The 16,786-nt window shown below is 35.1% G+C and overlaps 1 protein-coding gene across 3 annotated transcripts in view; it reads right to left on the reverse strand.

Annotated features, from left to right (window-relative positions):
- The window catches only part of COMMD10 (COMM domain containing 10), a 183,295-nt gene that overhangs the window by 139,144 nt on the left and 27,365 nt on the right, over nt 1-16,786 (reverse strand). For all 3 annotated transcript variants that reach the window (XM_086410787.1, XM_086410788.1, XM_086410789.1), the window contains exon 5: nt 14,698-14,808. In XM_086410787.1, the coding sequence (XP_086266913.1) occupies nt 14,698-14,808 (111 nt within the window). The remainder of the gene's footprint in view (nt 1-14,697; nt 14,809-16,786) is intronic.

The following is a 16,786-nucleotide window of genomic DNA, read 5'->3' on the forward strand; positions in this document are numbered from 1 at the left end:
AGCCTTGCAGGCTACACTCTATGGGGCTGCAAAAAAGCCAGATACGACTTAGTGACTGAACAACAAATCCTATAACCAGTGACAGATTTTTAGTAGATTATTTCTTCTGTTACTGAAGCATTCACAAATAATATCATCCTCCTCTTTTCTTAACTAAAAAGGATGATTATAGTATGCCTACCTCACTGGAGTGCTTTGAGTCTCTGTAGAGTTTTGAGCCTCGTAGTTAAAAGCTACCAAGTAAATACAAAGTATTATAATTGAGACTAGTTATATAAAAGCAAAGATGGTTTAATATAATAGAAAATTACATTTGTAATTGGCACAATGCCATACTATCCCTGTGGGCTTGTTCTTTCAGAGCACATACTCTATAAAACGTCATTGTGGGCGAAAAAAAAATCCCACAGGGAGTTCAAGTAGACTATAACGTAATATGAGTAATTAAGGAAGTGGCATTCTTCCTCTATATTCATTCGGGAATCTTTTCTACTAATTAAAAGAAAAGAAACAGTAATTTGTTAAAAAAAAAAAAAATGATGGCTACAGATAATTCAATCTCAATTCCAACAGCCTGGTTACAAAGGACAATATTGTAACACTGAACAATTTTTTAAGTAAGAGCAAAATACTATATAAGCCATCAAGCCAGTACTCAACTGTCTTCTAAAGTAATCTTTTCCTAAAAATATTTTCCAGAATAACTTATATTCCTTACACAATGTTAAACTATACGACTTCAAATTCAAATTCAATTACACTAAGTTCCTACTATGTGATAGTCATTCTAATAGGCATTTCAGAGATATCTCATGTAATTCTATCAATAATCTTAAGAGGCAGGTATTACCAACCACACGTTCAAATTGAGAAATTTACTGCAGAAAAACTCAGATTTTTGACCACAGTCTAGAATTTAAACTCAATCATCTCACTTTAAATCTTATGTTCCGCCCCCCAATTCTGTCAGACTAGGGTCTCATCTGGCTATGCCACTAATCAAGTGATAAATCATTTAACCTCATTGGGTCTGAGTCTTATCAGTAAACTGAGAGGGTTAAACTATTCCTAGTCAGCCTCTGTCTCTCTAAAATGTACTAATTTAATCCTTTTAAAGTATACAAGTCAGTGGCTTTTCTTCCCCTAAGAAAAAGATTTTTAAGGTACATATATATATATATATATATGCCAAAGCCTTTGACTGTGTGGATCACAATAAACTGTGGAAAATTCTGAAAGAGATGGGAATACCAGACCACCTGACCTGCCTCTTGAGAAACCTATATGCAGGTCAGGAAGCAACAGTTAGAACTGGACATGGAACAACAGACTGGTTCCAAATAGGAAAAGGAATACATCAAGGCTGTATATTGTCACCCTGCTTATTTAATTTCTATGCAGAGTACATCATGAGAAACTCTGGGCTGGAAGAAGCACAAGCTGGAATCAAGATTGCTGGGAGAAATATCAATAACCTCAGATATGCAGATGACACCACCTTTATGGCAGAAAGTGAGGAGGAATTAAAAAGCCTCTTGATGAAAGTGAAAGAGGAGAGTGAAAAAGTTGGCTTAAAGCTCAACATTCAGAAAATGAAGATCATGGCATCTGGTCCCATCACTTCATGGGAAATAGATGGGGAAACAGTGGAAACACTGTCAGCCTTTATTTTTGGGGGCTCCAAAATCACTGCAGATGGTGATTGCAGCCATGAAATTAAAAGACGCTTACTCCTTGGAAAGAAAGTTATGACCAACCTAGGTAGCATATTAAAAAGCAGAGATATTACTTTGCCAACAGAGGTCCGTCTAGTCAAGGCTATGATTTTTCCAGTGGTCATATATAGATGTGAGAGTTGGACTATGAAGAAAGCTGAGCGCCGAAGAATTGATGCTTTTCAACTGTGGTGTTGGAGAAGACTCTTGAGAGTGCCTTGGACTGCAAGGAGGTCCAACCAGTCTATCCTAAAGGAGATCAGTCCTGGGTGTTCATTGGAAGGACAGACGCTAAAGCTGAAACTCCAATACTTTGGCCACCTCATGCAAAGAGTTGACTCTTTGGAAAAGACTCTGATGCTGGGAGGGATTGGGGGCAGGAGGAGAAGGGGACGACAGAGGATGAGATGGCTGGATGGCATCACTGACTCGATGGACATGAGTCTGAGTAAACTCCGGGAGTTGGTGATAGACAGGGAGGCCTGGCGTGCTGTGATTCATGGGGTCGCGAAGAGTCGGACATGACTGAGCGACTGAACTGAATATATTGTAGCATGAATCAGGACATCATTTCTTTTTATGGCTAATAATACTCCATTTATGTATATCAGATCAGATACTACCTGTTTATTCATTCATCCATTGATGGGCATATTTAAGTTGTTTCCACCTTTTGGGATGCTATTATGTACTACTATAAACATGCACATAGATGTACTTATTTGAATCTTGTTTTCACTTCTTCTGGGTATATATCTAGGAGTGAAGCTGCTGAGTCATCTGATAATTCTATATTTAAACTTATGAGGAAGTAACAAACGACTTGCCATAGTGGCTGCACCACTTTACATTTCCACCAGTGATATATGAGGGCCCTAATTTCTCCATATCATCACCGACACTTATTTTATTTTTTTAGTTATAGCCATCCTAATGGGTGTCAAGTGATATCTCATTGTTTTGTGTATCCCTAGTGACTAACGATGTTGAGTATCTTTTCATGTGCATGTTGACAATTAGTATACCTATTTTAGAGAAATGTCTGTGCAAGTCCTTTGCCCATTCTTTGAGCTGTTTATCTTTTTGTTGGTGAGTTTTAGGAGTTCTTCACATATTCTAGATAGAAATTCTTTATCAGATATATAATTTGCAAATATTTTATCTCATTCTTTAGGTTATCTTTCCTTTTTCTTCATAATGTCTTTTGATGCACAAATTTTTAATTCTGATGAAGTCCAATTTATCTATTTTGTTGTGCTTTGGGGATTATATCTAAGAATCCATTGCCAAATCCACTTAAGGTCTCTTTTTTGCTGGAAAATTCCATCAGCCTTTGCTCATTCTATAAATAAAGTTGCATATGAATAATTCTATTTGTTTTATTGCTGATAGTTATTAAAGGGTGATTTTCAGAGCTCTTATTATATTGCCCTTACCAAAGAAGTGGCAGTATTTTAAGTTTGGATAAAATTGCCCTTTAAAGATGGATAGGTTGGAACTCCTTCAGATAAAATGGAGTAACTCTGAAAGAAACTGCACTTTTGCTTGTTTATTAAAAAAAAGAAAGAAAGAAAGAAGGGGAAAGAGGGGAAAAGAAAGGAAAGGAGGAAGCAAATTCTCTTCATTTGAGAACGTCATCAGTTAGTAATCACACATAGACAATTTTAAAAGGCACCTTAAACTATATGTTGAAACATGATTATTAGAAAAAACAGTTTATCCTGCAATAAAAAGTAAATACTGTAGCAGCTATCAAAATGGTCTCTAATACATGGATAGCATTTCCATGATCTACCTCCCTCACTTCAGCCAATATATTAGTATCTGTCAACCGGCTTAAACATGGCTTTAAAGCAAATATACTGCTAAAGAATTACTAGACAAAATAAACCATATTTACCAAAAAATAGAATATTCCACAGCCATTTAAAACTTCATCTCTTGAAAAAGATATTTATAATGTAATATTCCATGAGGGGGTGGGAAATACTTTATAATTGATAGATTTGGAAAGCTATATGCCAATTAAGTATGTCATTCAAAATTATTATCTTTAGATAGAATTATAGACGAATTTTATTTTCTTACATTTTCTGATTTTTCTACAATGTAAATTACTCAAGTAAATCCAGCAAAATACAAAGGAATAAAAAAAAAGAGATAAAACTAAAATTCCCTAAAATAAGTTTGGGTAAATTGCCCTTTAAAGATGAAATTAATAAGTAAGAATTTCTGTCTACACATTTACTTGTTATTACATTTCATCTTCAGCCATTATGTGTAATCTGTCAGCTATATGTTTTGGTTAACTAATCACAACAATAACAACAACAAACGTACAGAGTTTCACCGAAGTTTTAACAGCACAGTTACAGAATATACGTAAAGTTTACGTAAACTCCAGAGAACACCAACAAAAGAATTTTTAAAAGCTTAATATGATGTTTTAAAAACTGTGTATGATATGTTACCTCATTAATTAGACATGGGGATCAAACCTTCCTGAAACAAGCAGATTATCAAGGTTTGTAAAAAATTAGATTATATTAATTCTCTCTGTATTTGCTAGTAGCAGGAGGTGAGATAAGTGACACAATAATTGCTCTACCAACCCTATTCCATCTATGGCCCTAGTTATGTTCCCACTGCCTATGGATACCATTCTCCATTAAATGATATGGTGACTGAAATTGGCTATTTTCTGTGCACTAACTGAACAACTATCTTCAGATCCTCAAAAACACCATTCAGCTCTAGAATTAAAACATAGAACTGATGATGCTGAGTTAATGTTAATGAATTTAGCATAATGGGGGTCACTGGTGATCACCGTGTGGGGCAGGAGAAGGAGGTGTTTCAAGATGGAGGGCGGTGTTGAATACTATTCAGAGGTCTAAAGATTCAAACAAAAAATTCCTGCATGATCCTGGAACCAAGGCGTCTGAGGGTCCTCTGTACCCCAAATGACTCTGACGAGGGTGTGGCAAGGGTTCCAGTTGTATCATCAGGCAATTTCTCACTCGCCATCATGTCACCCCCAACATACACCAAATCCTCACTTTCCAACTGACCCGATTTAGAATCTATGGTCCATCACCAAAATCACTCCCTTGTATGCAAAGTCAGTCCTTTGTCCCTTTCTCTCTTCATCTGATATACTTGGCAAAGATGAAACCCTGATTAAACCTAAGTATCTACCTACTTCACATCTGCACTAGAGCAACTAAAAATGGATGAAGGAAAGTGTATACCCTTCCAACAGTTCTCATTTCAAATTCATGGTCACAAGCTCAAATGGGCAATGAGCACTGGTAGGTAACAGTGAAATAGTCTAAAATAACTAGGTTGTTCATTTTCCCAAGATCCAAAATAACTACTTCATACCTTTTCCTCTGTTCTCAAAACTCCAAGACCTATCCACTCCCCCAACAAATAACTACATTCAGAAAACAGAAGCAATCAGTTACAGCTTTCTCTCCTACCACCAAAACGACCTACCTGGTCCATTCTCTCTGTTTTTTCTGTTACAACAAATAGTATGTTCCTACTCTCATCACAGTCCAACCATTCCATTTGTGCTCTGGTTCTCTTCTCACTTTCTTAAGGAACTCATACCCTTCTCTGTCCAGGAGCATCAATTTTTCCCCCAATAGATGTGGCACTGGCATACAAACCTTCTCTAATATCTTCTGCCACTGAATCCACATTCCTCTACACTGACTATTCTATTTTGCTTTCACTTTCTTATCTCATTTTCTTTCCTCAATTTATTCCAATCAGGATTCTTTTCCCTCTCAATTGTTACTGAGATTACAATTGTCAAGGTTATCAGCGAAGTCCATCTAACCAAATCCAACAGTCATGTAGATGTCTGCTCTTCTTTTCTGACCTCTGAATAGTATTCAATATCGCCCTCCATCTTGAAACACCTCCTTCTCCTGCCCCACACGGTGATCACCAGTGACCCCTATGGTGCTAAGTTCATTTTTTTTTTTAACTGCTATGTAGTGACTGTAAGTTCAGGCTATTGTGGCAGATGAACCTAAGTTCAAATCTTGCCTACATCACTTTTTAAAATCCAATCTGAAAGTGAAAGAGTCAGTTGCTCAGTCATGTCCGACTCTTTGTGACCCTATGGACTGTAGCCTGCCATGCTCCTCTGTCCATGGAATTCTTCAGGGAAGGATATTGGAGTGGGTAGCCATTCCCTTCACCAGGGGATCTTCCCAACTCAGGGACTGAACCTGGGTCTCCAATCTAGGGAAAGATATTTAACCACTGAGACTAGGTTCTCAATCTACAAACTAGGAAAAAATATTAGTACCTAATTCCCAGCTGTGAGGGTTAAATTAGTAACTTTCATTCTCTCTTTTACCTATTACAGCATGTAAAGTAATTCACCCTCCAAGAACTGCTCTCTCCCTTCAGTTGCTGGCTGCTCCTTTCCCAATCACTGTGAAAAGCTCCTCCAGCTCTATTTGCCTTTTAAATTTGGGAATTCATAAGGTTCTATACTCCTTCCCTAAGCAACTAAGCTCTTCCATCTCATAACTGAAATTATAATCAAAACCTCAATGATTTCCAAGGTTCAATTTCTGATGTATCACCCGCCCCCTACCTCACCAACTGCCATGCAAAAATCTCTACCTGCATCTCTCAGCTATCTCATACTCAACAAGCCCAAAAGATAAGGCTCTCCTTTTTCATGTGTTCTTCCTCCACCTCAAATTCCCCTTTCTGTTGCAGTCTCCAACTCCTTCCTGTCAGTTTCCACAGTTTCAGTATTTGCTCTTTGTAACAGTCACTAAACTTACACTTACAGGCTTAGAATATGCACTCCCTTTTAGACCGTAAGCCCCACGATGGAAAGTAAAATCTGTCTATATCAAAAATACCTTGCCTAGTATCCCATGCATGCGTGTGTACGTGTTCAGGTGCTCAGTCGTGTCCAGCTCTTTGCGACACTATGGGCTCCAGGACACCAGGCTCCTCTGTCCATGGGATTTCCCAGGCAAGAATACTGGAGCAGGTTACCATTTCCTCCTCCAGGGATCTTTCCAACCCAGGAATCGAACCCATGTCTCCTGCTTTCTCCTGTATTGGCAGGCAGATTCTTTACCACTAGGCCCATCCCATGAATAATAAATGTGTTTAACAGTGTTTCTTGAATTGAATTTGAGATATTTTAGAAGTTTGCTTATTTAACTTACTGAACTTACCAGCATTTTATTTGTTTAGATGTCTAATTCATTGTTAACACTTTTATTTCAAAATACTTAAGCCACTCATTTACATTAGTATTATTTCTAACCCATAAAAATATTTTAAAGAAAATTTAAAGGTACTCAAACATACTATATTTGAGGAATTCTACAATTATCAATTGCCACTGGATTTCAAAAAATAAAGAGGTTCAGAAGCTAGGAAAGGCAAGTGAGGGTAATACTATTTGTTTCCCTACTTTGGAATTTCACAAAATTTTTGAAAAGAATTTCAGTAAAAAGATGATTTTTTTTAAATTATGAAATGCATGAATGGGGTATTCTTTTTTTAAAAGGATTTACTCCTACAAGACATTTTTATCTAACTATCACCATACTCTTTGTACTAATACTTTGTTTTCACTCAAAGATATATAGTGTCTAAAACAATATTTTTGCTAGCTTAGAAAGTCTTATTATGGATAAATATGGACTTTCCATGAGGCAGCCTAAAATACAGATAAAGGGTTACACATACACACTCTTCACACACATACAAAGGGGTTCATTTTGTGATATCAAGGAGTTGTACACATATAATGTGAATACTTCAATATACTTGAATACTTAAGATCTTTTAGAAAGTCACATTATCAGGAAACTTAAAAATAAGCCAAAAAAAAAAAAAAACACTAAATTGAGGAAAGACATCTCTGTATTGCTCTCATTTAGAAAACATGACACCTTAAAGGATACTATCACTGAGAAATTCATCACAATGAAAAAGGATAGAAAACAAAATTAGGAATCAGAAAACTAGAGCTACAAAGTCTTAGAAATATTTAAATAAGTAAATATGATTTCAAAGAATCAAGCTTTTTTTTTTGTTCCAAAGTACATGTTCAATTGTCTACCAAACAGGGGCTGTTTTATTTTCTCTAAGCTGCTAGAATATTTCATAAGATTGCTTCCACATGTTATTTAATAATATAGAACACATATAACAAAAGCTTGTTTAATGTGTATACTATTGGAATAAAGAAATTATAAATGAGAGGGCTCTATAATATTATAAAAATACCTGGGCTTTCACTGGTCTCCTAAAATTATCCAAAGTATAAAAATTAACTAGTTATCAAAGAACTTCTTTTTGAGATAGTAATGTTATACCTTTCTCTAGAAAATTTTAAATCTCTCAAAGGCAACCTAAAATGCTCCTAAAATGATTATGAAAAGCCTATTATCTAATTATAGTCAGATCTTTTTTTTTTTTATTTAGACCCTTCACCCAGCAATTATACTTCTGAAGAATAACCATAAATTCCAAAGATGCTTTATTCATTCATTCATTCATTCATTCATTCATTTGAATATGGAAAAGATCTGTTACAGAGTTAAGTGAAAAAAGCAGAATAGAAAATCAAAGAAGACTTGCAAAAGAAAGTATCTATTGAACAAAAACTGAAATAAAAGACGTCTGCATAGTCGTGGTAAATCTGAGTTTTTCTTTCTATATCTCTAAAATTTTCACAATAAACAATTACAACTTAGGTAATTAAAAAAGACCCCAAAAAATCTTTTAAAAAGATAAGCAATATTCATCAATCATTTCATGTCAAAAGTAAAACCACCGACCGATCTCAAAATTTTTATGAACCCTGAATAAAACCATCCCAAATGACACAAATAAAAGTTAGTATCTTGATACAAACCTGCTCATTAGACAAAGCTCATTTTATAAATTTCTGGTCAAAATCAGTGAGTAAAATACCCAAGACTTTACAGAGTAACTTTTCAGATCGTAAGATAGTATACTGTGTAAAAAGGGAAAAAATTCTGACTGATGAAAGTGATTATCTTCTCATACCACATCTAGTATTAAATAGTAATAACAAAACTTCAATTCTTTTTCCCAAACCAAAAGAAAGCATCACTATTTTTTTTAAAAATCACTCATAACAAAGGTATAAGAAAAAGCAACTGGAAGGTCATACAGCAAAAATAACAAGCCTATGGGTGAAAAGTGAAGTGGGTTCTAGAATTATACATGATTTTAACTGGCTTTTTTCCTATATTTTCCAAAATGTCAGTTATAAATATATGTACATCTACTGTAACAGAGAAAAAATGAACTTAAATTATCAAGAGAATATGTTGAAACATATTCACTATACATATATTAATAAAAATACAGCATTTGTAAAATTTAGACCTGCTTATCAAAGCAGCTCAGAAAAATTTGAAGGTCCTTCAAAATCAGTCACTATGAACACTGTCCTTAAGGAAATCAAAATAAACTTCTAATACAAACAGCTCATGATTTGAACCACATATGCTTTTCTCTTACTGAAAAACCTGATATATACACAGCTAAGGATGTGTTTTTAATGATATACCCTATTTCTTTGCTCATAACACATCAACATCAATGATGTCACACAGCCCTTACAGTAAGGTCTGTCAATACCTACAGCCTCTACTGACTGGGATAACATCAAAACATACAACCTTACTTACTATACAAAGGAATATATTAGTGTCTTTCATTGACTTAAGTGTAAGATTGTTTCAACTTAATCAAATAAAAAGAAAATGCAAAGGAAATTTAGAATCCACATAACTATAGCTTCATGAAGAACAACAATAATAAAACAATCACTGCATTTTAGAAAAGCCCTCAACACCCTGAAACATATATACATATTACAGGATAAGTGTTAAATTATTAAATAAGCAAAATGATACAGTATCCTAGCAATAAGTATAGCATAAGACTCAGAAATAAAACTGCCTGGCTTCCAATCCCAACTTTGTTTATTGTGTGTTAGTCGCTCTGTCATGTCCCACTCTTTGTGATCCCGTGGACTACAGCCTGCCAGGCTCCTCTGTCCATGACATTTCCCAAGCAAGGATACTGAAGTAAGTTGCCATTTCCTTCTCCAGGGGATCTTCCTGACCCAGGGATTTAACCCAGGTCTCCTGCATTGTAGGTGTATACTTTACCAACTGAGCTACTAGGGAAGCCTTATTAGTTAGGAATAATCTAGGAAAATAAATTAATTATACATGTCTCCATTTCTCCATCTATCTATAAAATACAGATAATAATAAGAATTTATTCGTGGAAGACATGTTTTAAATATTAAAAGAGGCAAGCCCACATCTACATAGAGTAAGCACTAAAAAAAGGCTTTTCCCCCTTTTCTCAATCTAAATAGAATTTGTCATACATTTTGCAAATAAGAATGAAGACCTCTAATTTTTAAAATTAGTATTAAAAGTCCTAAGTTCACTGGAGATCATAATTAACCTTCTACAATGTGAGCACAATCCAACTGAACAGTTAGATAAAAGTCTAGAAAGCTTTCTTGTCAATATGATTTTATCTCAGCTGTTTCAAAATAAAGAAGAAAAAAAGAATGAAACACAAGGATTCTTTCTTAAAAGATGTACAGAAAGAATTTAGAATTGCTGTATTAACAAAATATGATTGTTCTCAACAGCAAATTTACTGAGGAAAATGAAAGATTAACAATAAAATTCAAATATTTTAGTGTTTTTAGGATATTCAAAGTTAAAGTGCTGATGCCATTCAAAATTACCAGATCTGTTACGTATAAATTGCTATTCTCTATAAACAAAGAAATTTCAACTGTCTATGACTAGTCTGGAATTAGTTATACTCTAATACAGTCATTCAACTATCTTTGGGAATATTGTATTCTCTTCTCTCATAAAGAAATTAATACAAGTGACAGAAGGTAACCAAAAAATCAACAGTGTGGAAGGCTTTTTAATAAATTTCATTTTGGGAAATGATCACATATAAATTAGCAAACATTGAAATCATAATGATTTCATTTATTTGTTCTGTACATATCTGATTAACAGGCACTAATTTTGTTGATGGAAACAAGAGAACTCTATTGTTATATACAGATTAGAAATGTAAACACTTAGCATTTCCCACAACTACTGACTTCACAAATTACTTTGAATGTTATTTCAAATAACATTTTGAGTGCCAGAGATTAGGTAAGCAAAGAGCTCTACTGCCCCCTAATGAAATAAACCAAAAAAAAAAGCCAAAAAACTCAGAAAACTTGTTTTGAGCTATGTGTGGAACAGGAAAATAATCTTACTTTGCTAAATGCAATAGACAAACACTATGAAAATTAACTGAAAACGACTAGAATATCTATCAACATACTATAAGAAAAGCTAGGATCATCCAGTTTCCATGATAAAATTAGTAGCAAAACAGGAAAGCCTTGAGACAGAAATGTTCTAAGAGAAAGGAGGTCAGTACAACAATGTTATCTAAAGTGATAGCAATTAAAACTTCACTGCAGGCTACCCTTTTCATGTGTATGTTGGAAGGGAAGAAGAGAGAGATTCTTAGAAACCACACTTTACACTGAATTACAGTAAGTTTTCAGTTTAGCAGATTAAAAGTAAATACTACCAAAATATTCTCTTATAATTTGCACTGATTCTAATCCTCTCAGAATTATTTTAATAATGTGTACTTTCAAAATAACTACACTATAAAGCATACATATGAAAGAATTTTACCTGTTTCCTGTTTAAAAAAAAAAAATGACAATTTCTTAAGCACGACAACTTTGTTCTTCATGATACTCTGCATCATACACTAACCAATGATAACTTTCAATATTCCTTTTAATAAAAGTTCTCCCTTCCTTTAACCAATCTGGTATTTAAAACACATTCCATACTCATAGTTCCTTTAACCTAATATTCTAACCTGTCTAGAATTTCCGAATTCTCATTTCAGAAGAGAAAAAAGAACAGAATGAGAGATCATAAAAACATGGAGAAAAAGCAAAGCCTCCCAGCATCAGTTCATGGAGGGCACAGTGGTGTGGTAGCTCACTGTCCCTTTAGAGATGGGGCACACATCACGTGGAGAGGGCATGTTTCCGTCTAGGTTGATCATAACCGTACCTTCCATTACATGTCTACTGTTTACAAGGTATAAGGAATAGGGGCCAAATCCATAAAAATGCCACAGGAGAGACAGGCAATACAGACAAAGAGGTTCACTTAAATCTGCATACAAAAAGAAAATAACTTGTATATTTGTGTGCTGCAGCTCTCTTCCCAGGCGCCTGTTAATGAAAATCGTTCTCTAGCTGTATAAGTCATGCATGTGTATGAGTGCCAAGTCGCTTCAGTCGTGTTCGACTCTTTGTGACCCTATGGACTGTAGCCCACCAGGCTCCATGGGATTCTCCAGGTAGGAATACTGGAGTGGGTTGCCATGCCCTCCTCCAGGGGATCTTCCAGACCCAGGGATCAAACCAGCATCTCTTAGGTCTCCTGCACTGGCAGGAGGGTTCTTTACAACTTAGCCTGCTGCTGCTAAGTCACTTCAGTCGTGTCCGACTCTGTGCGACCCCACGGACTGCAGCCTACCAGGCTTCTCTGTCCATGGGATTCTCCAGGCAAGAACACTGGAGTGGGTTGCCATTTCCTTCTCCAATGCATGTAAGTGGAAAGTGAAAGTGAAGTCGCTCAGTCGTGTCCGACTCTTAGGGACCCCATGGACTGCAGCCTACCACGCTCCTCCATCCATGGGATTTTCCGGGCAACAGTACTGGAGTGGGGTGCCATTGCCTTCTCCCTACAACTTAGCCTATGGGTAATCAAATGTCTGTTCAAAATTTTAAAACAGCAACAAACAGAAAAATACAAATGTACTCAAGCCTATGTCTCAAATGAGTTGGATCTCACATATGTAGAAATTTCCTGAATAATATGAATTAAAAACTTGACTCTCTTACTTGAAGCATTACTCGTTCATGCCTACTGCCTAAAAATGTAACTGACACAGACACATTTTGAAGACATAATAAAGAAGCTGGGAGGACTAAAGCAATCCAAAGTCAAGCATCCCAAAGTCCATCCCTGCCAAAGTGATGATGTTTAAAAGATACCCAATAGAGGGTCAAAGACAGTACCCTTCCAACCTATAAATTCCACATAGCTACTCAGATTTCACATACAAGAGTCATGAGAAATAAAGTGAAGGTACATTGGAGAACACATACATGTGTGTGTGAATGTATAGGTGCGTGTTTTCCCTCATGGAGCAGTCCCAGTCCGTACCAGTGAGCTCCAGATTAGTACCCTAAACCTAAAGGAATGTTTTCCTTAGTTCACAGGGGGAAAAAAAAATAAAGGACTTCCCAGGCCATCCTTTACCTCCCTGTGCCCACTAAGCACACATATGAAAAACATGATCAAGAAATAAAAGGGAGAAAGATTGAAAGAAAAGAGGAAAGGTTAATTTCCTTAAGAAATAAAATTGGTAACAGCTTTGGTTTAAAACAAAGAGATTTATTTATTCATTAGCCCAAAAAAACTTTTAGTGGTGATGATGATGAAGATGGCAGCGGCCAGCATTTATAGAACATAATGTACTTACTTCACAAACAATGAGTATTTGATCTTCCTTAGAGCTCTGTGAGGCAGAAAATACTATTCCTATTTTACAGATGAAGAAACTAAAATTCATAAGGATTAGGTAACTTGCCCAAGGTTAGACAGCTACTAAATTGCAGAGCATATTTAACATACCAGTCAATTCAACACTTAATTGTTACGTTTATGTTATTTTCTGGTGAAAATGTGTGAAATGAAATGACTCTTTGGAAACATTGTAATAAATTAACAAATTTTATGTATGTATGTGCTTGTGTGTCTTAAGATCCAACTCAAATGCCTCAAAATTCTGTTGACATGTAACTAGAGATAGGCACTTATGCCAGTTCTTACGAAAGACAGAAACATACAATCCATAATAGTAGGTTGGCCAAAAAGTTCATCTGGGAAAATCCAAACGAACTTTCTGGGCAACCCAATAAACAGTGAAAGTGCTAACAAATAAATAATAATATACACACCCTTCAATGCCCATTATTTCAATAAATAATATTTCTTTCATTATTATCCGATCACATACAGTCATAATAATCTCTTCTTCATATCTTCCTAACTCATTCTCACCTCTATTTCACTTGTCTTAAAATGAACATTTTCATTTATTTGAGGAAAAAAGGTCACTCCCTCTTCTCGCTATTAAGGATACTCAATTATAGTAAAAAATATATGTATGTAAAAATAGCTCTGGTTGACATGTGAAATATACATTTCTTTAAATGCTATAACAATAAAAACTATTCCATAGCAACTCTTTAACCTCTGATAACATGTTGAAGTTTTCTGAAATTAATACTAAGGAAGAAATCACCATGCAGTATAAAACTAATCCAAAACTCTATTTTGTAAGAGCTGAGATTTAAACATAGCCACAAACATACTATACATACACAAACACAATTCAGGTCACCTTCATATTCCAGGCATTGGCTGGACAACAATACTCCCTCTGCCATATGTATGCAGGTTAAAACACAAAACCAGAAATATTCACAAATACCTAAAACATTAAAGTTGTAATTTTATTATGACTACCACCAATTTTTTCCCATTGCAGAATTCAAAAGAATATGTTATAACATGTTCTTACAAGAACACCACCTTGTAAGCGAATCTGGTTTCTCAAATAAAAAAAGTGAAGTGTAAATCTGACATCAAAACTTGCACAAATAAAGATCTGTCATTTTGTTAATCCTTGTCTACTTTTAATTAAATTATTTTTTAATTTTCAATCCAGAGAGCAAAGACCCTGCCAACAATAAAGTACAAGACGTAGGAAACAAAATACATCATTTCAATGGGATACTCTTTCTCACCTTCGAATCTTCATTGCTCACTCCGAGCTGTAACACAGCTTGAGGAGATTTTAGTTTTGCTTCAGCAGAGTGAGCCATCTGAAGGTTAAGCTGCCATCCAACCGTCTCGAGCTACAAAAGACAAGTGTAGATTGGAATCAGATGGTACAGAAGGAAGAAAACACTCAACTTAAAGCAAATCTCCAGTCAGCAGGAATGAACATGGATAGCCTGGACTTTGCGGAAAGTCAGTTCCTGGGCTCCTTCAACCTGCACGCTCTGCACATTCTCCCTTTGGGCTCGTTAGATTGGCCTCATGCCATGCCTGTCAAATTCAAGCCGAAAACTGGTCTTCAAATACATTCTGTTCTAAAAATAAAAGTTCTGAGACTAGGCAATGAAATACACTAAAGGAGTCAATGGTTTTTAAACAGTAAATTACTATTTTAAAACAGTGTATTTTAAAGCCAATGGTGTTTAAAAATAGTTATAGCATATATATGTGATAACTACTCTAAATGACCTCCCATTATCTTTCAAAACTCTTTGCAATAAGTAGAACAAGGTAAAACTTTTTTTTTTTAATTTAGTGGGAAACTGAAGTGCCCAGATGGTAAGAGGTTCACACATTTAGACACAGTTAGTGAGACGGGAAGAGAGCCAGAAAAAGAATTGATATCTACTTACTAGTGAGCAGGTGTTATCATGCTTTCCAAAGTATTCTAACCTACTATGGTTCCCAGTTATGACAGAAACTAATTAGAATACTTCCTTTGAATTTATTAATTAACACAACAGCAAAATTTAATCAGGAAGGCAAAGACAGCAAAGAGACTAAAGCAGTTTAAGTTTCAAAATATTAAGCAACATAAATGCAGCTTTATTGAACATGACATATTACTGATTTTTCCAACATCAAAACTGTAAGTATAAAGTTTTAAATCTTATTTCCAGCAAATCCAAAGTATCAATACTTAGGGTAGTTTTGTGACATGCAATTGTCATATACCTCTGACAACTCGACTCTAGTCATTGATTTACTGAAACTACCTCAGCTACACTGGTAAGAATGGCAGACTCAAAACAATTTTTACTTAACTGGAATACTAATTGCTAACTTGAAAGACTGTTCAACAGCTAGAATCACAGCAATGACTCAAAGCCAAATTGGAAAGAGAGCAATGAAAGTATTATCTATTCGAGAGAGGATGTGATGAGAAAATAAAGATACAGTTCTGTTCTTCCTGGCACTGAACCTTTAAGAGGTTATGGGTAAAAAGAGCAAAGATACTGCAGAGACATAATCCATAATACCATAAGTAAAAAAATCAATTTAATGGTACACATGAAGCAAGGATCCGTAATGTACTGATTTTTAATACTAACTATAGTAAAACAGTCTCTAACACCAGCTCACTACTATTTTCAACAGTCCACGGGGTAAACACAGACTCATATACAACCTAGCAGACTGAACAACAATTATTTTCAACAGAATCTACAGGCAATAGATTCTCCAACATAACAGGAAAAAACACGACACAACTACTCTCATATATCCAAGCATTTTGATACACAGTCTTAATTGAAAAACATCCTGTAGGTATTCATATGAACCTATAAGACACTGTTTTGATCTCATTTAACTAATCGTATACCTGTCCTTTAAGCACTTAAGATAAACGACAAAGATAAATATTAAGTGAATAAATTAAAATATGGTCCCACTATGGTCAGGTCTTTGCACAAATGAATGTATACTTAGTCACTGCATAGAGGTGGGATGGGGCAATTAAGATCACTGAACTTAAAGCTTATGCTTTAGTTCATACTTAAGCCACTACTCACTACCTAGGTGGCCCTAATAATTAAGTCACAATCTTTCAAGATCTCAGTTTCCTCATAGGAAGTGGAAATAAATCTATCTGAATTATCTGCTTTTTTCCTGAGTTATTGGCAATACTAAATAAGAAAATGCATATTCAAACTGTTTTGGAAACTCCAAAGCATTATAAATATAAGGCATTTTGATTACCTAATTTTTCCTATAGTATTTTTAATAGTATCTTTTAAATAGAGTAGACACTCTATATGTTGAATTGAACTGAAG

The sequence above is a fragment of the Bos grunniens genome, chromosome 7 (genome assembly GCF_055505025.1).
Source record: "Bos grunniens cultivar Pamir isolate PY7600 chromosome 7, Bosgru_T2T1.0, whole genome shotgun sequence".
NCBI classification, from domain to species: Eukaryota; Metazoa; Chordata; class Mammalia; order Artiodactyla; family Bovidae; genus Bos; species Bos grunniens.